The sequence below is a fragment of the Cervus elaphus genome, chromosome 32, assembly GCF_910594005.1.
Source record: "Cervus elaphus chromosome 32, mCerEla1.1, whole genome shotgun sequence".
Classification (NCBI taxonomy): domain Eukaryota; kingdom Metazoa; phylum Chordata; class Mammalia; order Artiodactyla; family Cervidae; genus Cervus; species Cervus elaphus.
The window spans coordinates 15015902-15028033 of record NC_057846.1 but is presented as its reverse complement, the minus strand read 5'-3'; the positions used below and the strand labels follow the sequence as shown (position 1 = coordinate 15028033).

Sequence of the window (12132 nt, the reverse complement as noted above, 5' to 3'; positions counted from 1 at the left end):
ACACAGCTGCCCACTCTGCACTGTCTCCTCATGGAATCCGAGTCTGTCACAGGGCACTTATCACACTGAGTGTCAAGCTGTCAGCCTAAGTCTATTATAAGCAATTGAGGCACATTCTAGGAGTAACTTTTAACCATTGTGTAGATAGCAAGTGATGGCAGTACCTGTAGTTGATGGTAGTACCTGTAGTTGATGGCAGCACCTGTAGTTGATGGTAGTACCTGTAGTTGATGGCAGTACCTGTAGTTGATGGTAGTATCTGTACCTGATGGTAGTATCTGAATCTGAACGTTTGGAACCTGCCTAAAGGGCCTGACTCTGCTCTGAAGAAGGTCAGCAGTGCCCTGTCCTGAGATGAGACTCACGGACTCTGTGGAGTCTTTCACTGTAAATCATGGTGGGGGGCTTTCCCATGGCTGTGCTTATTATGTTTTATTAGTTAGTGTTAGTTGCTCAGTCATGTGTGACTCTGCAACCTCATGGACTGTAGCCCACCAGGCTCCACTGTCCATGGGATTCTCCAGGGAAGAATACTGGAGTGGGTTGCCATGCCCTCCTCCAGGGGATCTTCCTGACCGAGGTATCAAACCTGAATCTCCTGTAGCAGGAAGATTCGTTACCCTCTGAGCCGCCGGGGTGTTATTATAAAGCTTTATATAAAATTTTTCTTTCTATATTTATAGAATAAACAAGAAAAACTATACAATCATATCAAGAGATGTAGAAAGAGCATTTTGTGGCAGGCAGGCTCTGAACCCAGCCCCAGCAGCACCTGCCTCTGCCCTAAATCAAATTTGCATAATCATCCTTAGGTCAAGATCCATTACATGTATATGTATATGTATGTATAATATTATATACTGTTGGATTTAATATGCTAGTAATTTATTAAGAATTTTTCTTATCTATGCTGATGAGGAAATTCATCTATGATTTTCTTATAATGTATTACTTGCTTTTGTTATGTAATACTGGTATGAAAAATTAGTTGGTATGATAAAATATTTGGAATAAGTTCCCACTTCCTTTTTAATGATAATTTTGATAGGATTGATATAATGTCTCCCACAAATTTTATAAAATTTACCAATAACAAAAATTCTTTCAATTTTAATAAAGTTCTACCATATAATGACACGTTGTATGTGATTTTTATCTCTAAGCCTTGAAGATCATCTGAATGTTATTTTTACTCAAGATAGATTTTGTAATTGAGGGAAAGAGGAGCTTCAGAGGACGTTATTAAAAACACACAATCAGGCCCTCCCAGACCCCCACATATGCAAATTAACAATGCACCGTGTGAGTCCCCTGCATAGAGAATATGATAAGCAGTTGTACTGGCTTATTCTCACTCTGGCCACACTGGACTCAGTTGGTGAGTTGCAATGTGTACATACGCCCGGATCATCCTTACAAGTAGAGCTGGTTGTCTGTTCTGAGACCTGGGCACTGGGCTTGCCGCTGCTCTGAGGTCATCAAACGAGCGGCAGAGTTTGAGAAGCACTGGAGGTGGTGGGCAGAGATCACCCACCTCACTGGCTGCCTCTCTTCTCCAGCAGGAAAAGACCTGAGTAGGTCCAAGAACAGCCACTGAGCCGTGTGGAGAGGACTTCCTAGGAAGAGCAAACTGTGCTCCTTCCTTCCTACAGAGCGACGGTTGGGGGAATGTCTTCATTCTGCAGAGCCCTGCACCTCAAGGGCAGGGAGCTGCTGGCTGAAGGCACGAGGGGATGAAACTATCAGACAGCCGGCACATTGGGGCCGTGCCCAGACCTCCCAAAACTTCTGAGACGGTCTTTCTCTGTGACCTGGGTCACAGCCTATTTCTTTTACTCTCTTGTCTCAGGATCTAAATCCTCCTCAGTACATTCTTAGATTCTCACAAAACAAAATATCGTCTGATCTTCAACTTTGTCATTTCAAAGGCTCTGAATGGGCCTGAGAAATGCTCTATTTTATGGGATCCTCTGAGCATCACAGGAATAGAAAGGAGGCGTCTGTCAGAGAAGCCAGGTGGGATTGGAATTATCAGGGATGGGCTGATATTCTTGGACTTGCACGTCCAGGGGGCAGGGCTTCAGGACACGGGACGATTTTAGTGAGACGGCACAGATCTGGGCTCCATCAGAACACATGCTGTCAGCTGTGTGGTGGTCCTCCATCCACCCAGGTGATGGCACACAGCTCATTAGCCACACTTGGCCCAAAATATTCAGACAGAGTAAGCAAAGAGGGGTTCAACAATCTCCTACTTTCAAAACAAAAATAATCATTTAAATAGCCCAGGGAAGAAAGATAACAAAAAATGTGTAATGACAATATATTTCGAAAAATTGAAAAAGTGTGAGATAACATCCATGTTTTTTAAAAACATATTTGAATTTATACATCATTTCAAAGATGTGTGAAATAGAACTCATGACAAATGAAGACTGAGAAAGAATGTACATAGGTTGATATTATATAGACATTAGATGCATATAGCATCCTGAAGTTCTTTTCAAGGAATTCGTAAGTCCTTCATCCTCACTGATGAAGGACTTAACGAATGTGAAGGACATATTCTGGTCTCATGAAATCCCTGAGCTGAGCTCTATGTTGAGTCTCTGCCTCCTGAGGGAATGGACAAAAGACATGGAAAATGTGTTCTGAAGTCTTCAATGTGAAATAGCACATTCCCTCTTACTCTAGTCTGGAGTTTCCCATTAGTTACCATCAAGGCTTCCTGGAGCCAGAACTTTCCAGATCAAGGCCTAGATGGATTTGTTTGTCCCCAAGGACTGTCCATATACAGCTGACAGGAATCAACTCACCGCGTCCTCACACGGCCTTTCCTCTTGCTCAGACTCCTGGTGTCTTCTCCTTCTTCTAAGGGCACAGATGAGATTGGATTGGGGCCCCACCAGAAGGCCATCACTTTAATCTTATCCTGGATCTCACTGCATGCTCATCAGGTAAAGTCACCTTCTGATGCACTGAGTGTTCCAGCTTCAACATATGAACTTGGGGGGCAACACAAAGATCATTATACATACTTGACAGAAAATATTAAACTACATAATATTTTCAGAAGAAAAATCATCTGTCAAAACTCTCAAGGAAGAAAGGTAATTCCACTCCAGGGTACATATCTGAAGAAAACAAAAGAACTGAAACCAAAAGATATAATGCACTTCCCATATTCGCAAAATTATTACTTATAAGAGCCAAGACATGGACACAACCTTAGTGTCCATCCACAGATGAATGGATAAAGGAGATGTGGTATATATTAGAATGGAATGCTACTTAGCAAAAAAGAAAAGAATGAAATTTGCCATTAGAAACAACAGGGATGAGCCTAGGCATACAGTGCTTGGTGAAATATGTCAGAGAAAGACAAACACTGTATGTTACCACATATATGTATAATCTTATAAAAAATGAAATAAAAGAACAGAAACAGATTCACAGGTATACAATACAAACTAGTGGTTACCATTGGGACGGGGAGGTAGGAGGGGCAAGTTAGGGGTTAAGGATTAAGAGATACAAACTGCCATAAGTAAAATAAATACACTACAAGGATATATGGCACAACACAGGAAATACATACATTTTATAATCTCAACAGGAGTATGATCTATAAAAAATACTGTATCACTAAGTTGTATATCTGAAACAAATATAATATTGTTCATCAACTATACCTTAAAAATTAAATGAAAATAAAATAAAGTGTATATGTTTTTGAGTCATAACATACATTCTGATGTGCCAGGAGAAAATAGGAAAGAATACAAGTGTAGAAATAAATTCCCAAGTTTAGATGAAAGGCAATTCCTTTCATTACATTGGGGAGATGGCATAATTAATACATGACCCTATAAGAGTTCCCTAAATCTTGTGGTAGAAAGGGTCCACACTCAAACTTATCTATTTCATTTTGGAAACAGTCTGTACATAATCTGATGAATGTAAAGCAAAAGGATGAGTCCATTGAGACTGAATGGTAACGGCATAAGTTTAAAATATTCTTTTTAAAAAATTGAAGTATAGTGGATTTACCTTAATATACTAGTTTCAGGTGAAATATTCTTTAATGAATATGGGAGATGTAATTGAAATGCACAAGATAATAGGATCACCAGGCATTGTATGAGGTATAAGCAAAATGTCCTCGGATATAGTGAAACACTGTGTCCCTTGATTAAATTTTTTCCACTTGGAAACCAGGAATTTTAAGCTTAAAGAGCCATCTCCACATCCATAAGATTTTCACTCAAATGTTTAAATCAGCTGTGCATAATATGGAAGTAAAATTACTTAAAATAGTTTACTGTGTAGGAACACTTGTACGGATTTTCCTACTAACCAAGAAGCAAAGTATAAAGTTGTCTTCCCATTTTCTTTACACAGTTAATAGATTCTAAACATGTTCTTGAAGGTACTATGCTGTCAGTACTTTAAAAGTCATGCTTTGCAGCCCAGCAATAGATTTTATGTTGTCACCTCATTATTTATATTTCAAATGTTCATAGTTCTTCATCTTGCATTTTATTTTTAATTCCAAATTTCTCCCAGGGAACCCCAGCTTCATTTCCACAGAATCCCAGTGTATCTGATGCCCTATTATTTGAAGATAGTACAGAGAATGCACTCAAAAGGATTTATGAATGAAGAAGAGAATGATGGGTCTTCTCACTGTCCCTGAATAATGTCATTACATCTTTGCTCTCCAACACTGGGAGCAGGTTATAACTTCAATTAATCTGGAAAATCCAAACTTTCAAACCGGATGGGGCGTGGCTCACAGACTGAAAGACTATTAAGCCCAGGATCTTGATAGGGTGGATCAGGTGGGGTTATAAACTGCTATTCAGGTTTAAAAGGAAGTCAAATAGACAGAGGGAGGTATTTGCTCAGAGAAGAAGCTGGACCGTTTAGGAGGTTGGAGGAAGAGGAACCAGCTGCTTGCTATGGAATCCTCAGAATCCATTTGGCTTCACCCACTCCTCCAATTTAGGATTTTGGTGAGTGCTCCAAACTGCGAGATAGGAGGGTGCTTCCTTCCCTAAAATGTTATGTCTTATCTGTCTCTAGACACATGTCATGGTCTCTGAATCATACTGTGTCAAACATTTTCTCTGCCACTCTCATTCCAACCTTTGACTGTTCACATCCCTTTTTTCAGCTCCAACATTTCTGTCTTAAATCTATTTATCTGCCTGACCTAAGATCCTAATCTTGGCTTTCCAATACAGTACCATGTGGTTTGAACATTTAAATTAATCCAATTAAATAGCTAACTTTCAGTCATTGGTACTGCCAGCCAGACTTCAAATATTCTGTCACCCCACGTGTGTGACACTTTCTGTATCACACGATGCAGATACAGAGTATGTCCTTTGTCTTGAAAAGCTTTATTGGTCATTGATCTACATCTGATGTTTTTACATATTTGTTTCTAAATATTTAGGTAATTATCTTCTAAGTATTTCATTTTCTGCTTCTCTGAATTAATTTCCTTGAATGGATTTCATCAGGTGATTTTCCTCACTTTATTTCTTATGTGTCTTCAGATCTATTTTTATGTTGAAATAATTATCTCAAGATGGAATAAATCACTTGAAATGCTTATTTTATTATATATATTATTAACCTCTTTTGATTACGACGTCTAAACTGGACATAGCCAGAGTTGCCTAGGTTCCATCTTCTTTCTATTGTAGGCAGCCTGTTACATATGCCTGGGGTTTCCCTGGATATCATAGTAATTTACCTATTCCTATTATCAGTAGAAGAAATAGTCTAAGGGTGAAAAAGAACACTTCACTTTGGGAATTGTCTGAAACCAAAGGCAATCCACGGTCAAGTCTTGATTGGTTTTCCTGGACAGTCCCTCCCAGCTTGGGTTTCCCCAGGTGCTCTGCATAATCTAATCACTAATCCAATCACTTATTCTTAAGTGGATTTTGAGATTTGTGCTTTGTCCTGGACACTAGATTCCTCTCCACAGTGAGCAGAGGCATGGATCCAGGAATTCATTTCTGACAGGAAATGACACCTAGGCTTTCACTTTGGTTTTGGAGGGAGGACCTGAGAGCAGAAGATTGAGAGCGAATATCTCCAAGGAGATTTCTGTTTCAAGATAGAGGGGATGTGCTGAGGGGCTTCACTTTGGATATATGGAAGGAGAGGTTCCCCTTAAACTAAGCGATAAATACAAAGAAAGAAATAACAGGAGTTTCTTCTGATTATTGTTGTTAGAAGTCATATTACAGGTAAAATCTATTGATCTTTGTTAGGTTAAAGGTATTTGATCACAGGACAGAGACTGAGCAAAATTAAATGACAGCTGCTCCTTCCTCTAGTGTAACCCTGTCATATATTAAAGATTTTGGAACCTCTGGGTGTCCATTGTATATTGGTAAATAAAGCAATTTCCTTCTAAATCTCCCTATTTCTGACCATCCTTGACCAGGAGGATTGAGATAGTCTATGACAGTAACCCTGTAACTCCTGGACTCCTGCTACTTTCTGGTGTGGGGGATGTTAAGGACGAGGCTGGCAGGGTGGGTGCTGTGGTTCCTCCAAATGGAATAAGTCCTCAATTTAACTCCATCCTAAAAGAGGTCCTAGGGTAATTGATATCCACATCCATGGGGGACAGAACTAGCCTCAGGGTTGAGGGAGAGCTGGAAGGCAGTGTGTTTCCGGAGGACTGCCAGGGCTGTTGGAGAAGCACTGTGGGCGCATAAGGCAAGAGATGACTGGGGGCTTCCGGAGTGCTTACCTACAGCAGTGAGCCACCACCTACTCTGCGAGAGTCGGGGTCCCCGAGGGCTGGGGTTAAGGAGCACACTGAGTGACTCCGGGTGCCGCGGGCTGATGAACACAGTCAGCGCCGAGCACGTTCTTATTTGCGGACTCTCTGAACTCTGACTTTCTGTGTTAGCAACCGCAGCTCTAGCTCTTCACATGGGATCTGGGAGAGAAGAAGCTGCATGGTATTCCCTGGACGCACCACTGGTTTCTGAGTGCTGGGCTGGGGCTACACCCAGCTGAAGGTTGGGGGCTTGAATTCAGGTGGGTCTGGAAGCACAGGAGTAGGGTCTTGTGGCTTCTCCATCCTCAGATTGGCCTGCCTAGTGCTTGGATCAGCTGTGAGTGAGATCCTGAGAAAGGCTCCCGGTGACTGAGCTGTTGAGCATGGAGCCCCTGGTGAGTAGTGATGCTTCCTTCTCCTGAAGCTGCTCCCAGTCCCCATCCTTCCTCAGCTCAGCCGCCCACTCTGGACAGTGGTAGGGCTGCTCTGTCTAAACCAGAACATTTCTGATGCTTTAGGAATCGGTGACGTTTGAAGATGTAGCCGTCGACTTCACCCAGGAAGAGTGGAGCCTGCTGGACAAGTCCCAGAAAAACCTATTCCGAAATGTGATGATGGAAACTGTCACCCACCTGGTCTCTGTAGGTGAGTCTGTCAACAGGGACATACCTGCACCTGTGTCCAACTCACTCACTGAACAAGCTTCCCTGAGTCCCACTCCAGCTGCTTCCTGATTCTCTGCTTGTCCTCCTAACTACAAAAAAGGAAGCTGTTCCTTTCCATGGTACTTTTTATTACCACACGGAAGGGTTATCTTGGCCAGGTTTCATATCTTTGTTGCTACTCAGTCTCAACATTCAGAACAGAGCTGAGGATTCAATGGATATTGTAATACATAAATAATAGGATAAAGGATGAAATATTTTTAAAAATAATTCTTCTGTTCCTGTCGCTACACGAAGACTTGAGACCAGAGTACATGTATATGTCATATACATATATATATGTATTTTGATTCTTCCTGTAAGGTGAATCCTTACTGGATCCTGTTTGACAGAAATATTCAGCTCACTATAGAGTCTTTTGATCTTTCCCATTTGGAAAAGCCTGAGGATCTGTGACCTCTCTCTGAACTGGTGCACGGGCATCAGCCCTTAGATAGCCTCACCGTTCTTGCTGCTGCTCTGGGTTTCCTCCTGGTCTGCTGAAGGACCTTCACTGTCCTGTCTGTTGAAGATGTTGCTACTGTCCTGTCTGTTGAAGATGTTGCTGCATGCACTGACCTTCAATTATCTCTTTATTTTCCTCACTACCTTACCTATGTTTTGAGCATAGCAAAGAGTAATTAGCCGAGACTCAAAATCCACAGCTTTTTTTTTTTTAATCAAACAGGCTATCCGATCAGCAAATCAGATGTGATTTTCCAGCTGGAACAAGGGAAAGAGTTGTGGAGTGAAGCAGCAGACCTCCAAGGTCAGAGTCCAGGTGAGCATCCTTGGAGATACCAATGAAAGTCTGAAGTGAGGGATATACCCTAAAATGGAAGTGAGGACATTGGGGCATATTCCTCACATTGTTACATTCTATACATCTACCACCACAACTCATATTACTTCCTTCCAGTCACTTCTTCTTCCAGGGAAAAAGTGCTGTGGACTTTCTGAACTTAAAACTTCTACATAGTAATTCTTGTCCTGATCCTCTCATTTAATGTTTTTTCCATCATTTGTTGACCCAGTGTCTCTTCACCACATTTCATTTCTATATTTAATCCTGGTTTTCTTCTAATAGACAATGACTCTAAAAAAAAAAAAAAAAAAAAGATTTTTTTTTTAATGTGGACCACTTTAAAGTCTTTATTGAATTTGTTAGAATATTTCTCCAGTTTTATGATTTGGTTTTTCGGTAACAAGACATGTGGGATGTCAGCTCCCCTATCAGGGATCAAGCCCACACTCCCTGAACTGGAAAGTGAAATCTTAACCACTACACCACCATGAAAGCTCCTAGACAATTACCTTTAAAGTATTTCTACTACCTCAGTATTTTTTGTTATACACAGTTTCTCCATCTAAGTACCAATTTTTGAAACACAGGCACATGGACCTTGGTATTTATCTATGTTTTTATTTCTCTAATGCCATTATAAAATCTATATATATTTTCCATTTCTGTAGGCAGTGAAAGTCTCTTTAGACAACAAGAAATGATATTAATGCAAAGTGTCTACTGGAAGCACACATCCCCAACCAGGACGATGGTAAGTTTCATGGGTGAGAAGCCCAGGCATCAACTGAATGACCTAGTGATGAGATAAGTTGGTAACTGAGCACAATTTCCTGTATGTAAAACACAATGAAATCTTCAAAATTAATCTGATATCTGGGGTCAGGAAACTATAAAGAGAATGTTTGTGCCTGCAGGGGAGTAACACAACATGTGTTTGCAACCAACACTGGAGACACTTTAACAGGAAACTATTATCGGCTGATGCTCTAGGGTGAATATGTAGACAATGAGTGTCTACCTGGGCATGGGCAAACCAGTAACAGCCTCATATCTCCTCCCCGCCAAAGCAGGTTTCTCACCCACAAGGGGATCCTGCTGGATGTGCTGATTTGAGAGAGGAAGTTACTCCTACACCTTCACTTCAATATACAATGGTTCCCTTCAGAAGGAAACATAATGTCAGCAAACAGCATGGAAAATCACTTAGTCAAGGGTCATTCCTCGATGGACAGGGTCACATTCACACTAGACGTAAGTCATGTGAATGTGCTCTGTGTGGGAAAGTTTTTAATAGATGCTCTAGCCTTAGCAGACATAAGATGATTCACACTGGAGAGAAACCATTCAAATGTCAACTGTGTGGGAAAGTCTTCAATCAAAGATTCTCCCTGAAAGTACATGAGAAAACTCACATAGGAGAGAAGCCCTATGAATGTCATCAGTGTGGAAAAGCCTTTAGTAGATGTGCTAACCTCAGGAGACACAGCATGATTCACACTGGAGAAAAACCATTCAAATGTCATCTGTGTGGGAAAGTCTTCAATCAAAATTCCTCCTTGAAACAACATGAGAGAACTCACACAGGAGAGAAGAGATATGAATGTCATCAGTGTGGCAAAGCCTTTCTTCAAAGCTCTGGCCTTAGTTCGCATAAGAAAGTCCACACTGGAGAGAAGCCACATGTATGTCTTGAGTGTGGGAAGGCCTTTACTCGTAGTTCAGGGCTTCATGTGCACAAAAGGATCCACATTAGAGAGAAACCACATGTATGCTCTGCGTGTAGGAAGGCCTTCAGTAAATACGCTAAGCTGAGGGAACATGAGAGAACCCACAGTGGAGAGAAGCCCTATGAATGTCAGCTCTGTGGAGAACACTTCACTTGTGCCTCTTCCCTTAGACGACACGAGGGAACCCAGCACAAGAAAGAAAACCAGTAGGACCCTCAGTAGACATTCTGACCTGAGGTGACATAATCAATATGGAGGTTCCTTCAGGCATTGCGCTGTGCAGTCCAGACAGGCACTACCTGTGGATGTGGATCCACATGTGTGCTATCTCTGTGACTTTAGTCATTAGCCTGACCTAGTGTAACTTAACAGAACTCACTCTACAAACACAATATGGGTGTTTCCAGCAACAGCCCCCAACTCTAAAGCTCTTAGAGGACATGAGCAGAGGATAAGCAACCCCTACTACTTCTTTGATAATTATTGATCAATGTGAACCAACTCCATGAAGAGAACCACTACCACTGTGATAACCGTTGACAACCGTTGAGTTGATCACCAGGCTTGATGTGCACAAGAAACCTTGAGAAAAAAATAAATACAAGAACAAAGATGAAGACTCTTGAAAGATACCAAAGTATGCTGAGGAACACCAAAGCATACTTTTAAATAAGTCATCCTAAAGAAGTTATTTCATGGAAAGGTATGAGAAATTCTTTCTCCATAGAGCAACCCCTCCGGTCCACACATGCTCAGTCTATAGAACACACTCAGTGTCATGACAGAAGGGAAGACTTCAGGGATCACTTTTCATTTCTCAGTCAACATTAAATTCTCACACTGAGGATGCAGCAATCTTAAAATCACAGTGAAGCTACAGCTAGATTTCATATCAGAAAAAATAAATGACACTGTGTGGGAGGGGTAACCCCTAAAAGAACCCTGTAACACACAGTCAGGCAGTTTGTGATTGGGAGAAATACGTCTTCATGGAAACGTGGTATCAAAGGGAGAGTTAAGTGACCCAGCAACATGCAATGTAGGGTTTTGTAAAATTAAAGTCTGTCCAAAAATAAGTCATAGTTGAAAATATTCAAACAATAAAGTCTGTGGCTAAAGGAGCTTAGCGTTGCTGTCTGCTTTCTTTGGGCCCTTGTAAACCCAAGGATGGGCTTCCCAGGTGGCACTAGTGGTAAAGAACCCAGCTGCCAATACAGGTAGATGTAAGAGACATTACTTCGATACCTGGGTTGGGAACATCCCCTGGAGGAGGGCATGAAAACCCACTCCAGTATTCTTGCTTGGAGAATCCCCATGAACAGAGGAACCTGGTGGGCTGTAGTCCACAGGGTTGCAAAGATTCGGACATGACTCAAGAGACTTAGCATGCACACAAACACAGGGGTGCAGGTCTGCACTCTGAGAAAGTGGGCAGAGACTCAGCCCCACTCTCTGAGTCCCCCTGTCTCCACAGATCTTTCCTCACAACTCAGCTCCACTCATTTCAACGTGCCCCCACCCCATCTACCCCCTCAGGCCCTGGGGGTGACACAGCTCTGATCTTCAGCTCCACTGGCCAGGTTTCCCAGAATGCCATAACCCTGCTCAGGCAAGGTCCTCAGAGACATCTTGTCCTACATTATTTGAGGCCCTTCAACCTATGTCTGCAGATGGAAACCACCTGGGGCTCAAGAGACAGACATCTCTGCCCTCCTAGACCTCAGTAATCTCTGTTATTCTGTCCCAAAGCCTTAGAACTGAGCCAAGTGGATGGAGGGTTCCTTCCATGATCATACTGTCTAACTTACTCAGCTGATTCCTGAATTATGCACTCAGCTGTCTCACTAAACAGGAACCCAGCCTTGTTACCACCACATAAGCTCATGGAATAAATCTGCAGGAATATAAAATGTGTAAAACTACCAGCCATCACACAAGCAGGTTTTTAAAATAATTAGCACAATGTACTTTTCCTCCCCAAAAAATGTTGTCACAAAGCAGATCTCCCCACTTTGTCTGTAGGACTTGAAAGTTATCTTTCGACACACATCCATATACTTTTCCTCTCAAAATCCCTCCCATAGC

General features: G+C 41.8%; 1 protein-coding gene across 1 annotated transcript; it reads left to right on the top strand.

Annotated features, from left to right (window-relative positions):
• Nucleotides 1-7194: 7194 nt before the first annotated feature.
• LOC122687747 (zinc finger protein 596-like) lies at nt 7195-10623 on the top strand. Its single transcript, XM_043893372.1, has 4 exons — nt 7195-7206; nt 7330-7456; nt 8204-8296; nt 9407-10623. The coding sequence occupies exons 1-4, from the start codon at nt 7195-7197 to the stop codon at nt 10255-10257; spliced, it is 1083 nt and encodes a 360-aa protein (XP_043749307.1). The 3' UTR covers nt 10258-10623.
• The last annotated feature ends 1509 nt before the right edge of the window (nt 10624-12132 follow it).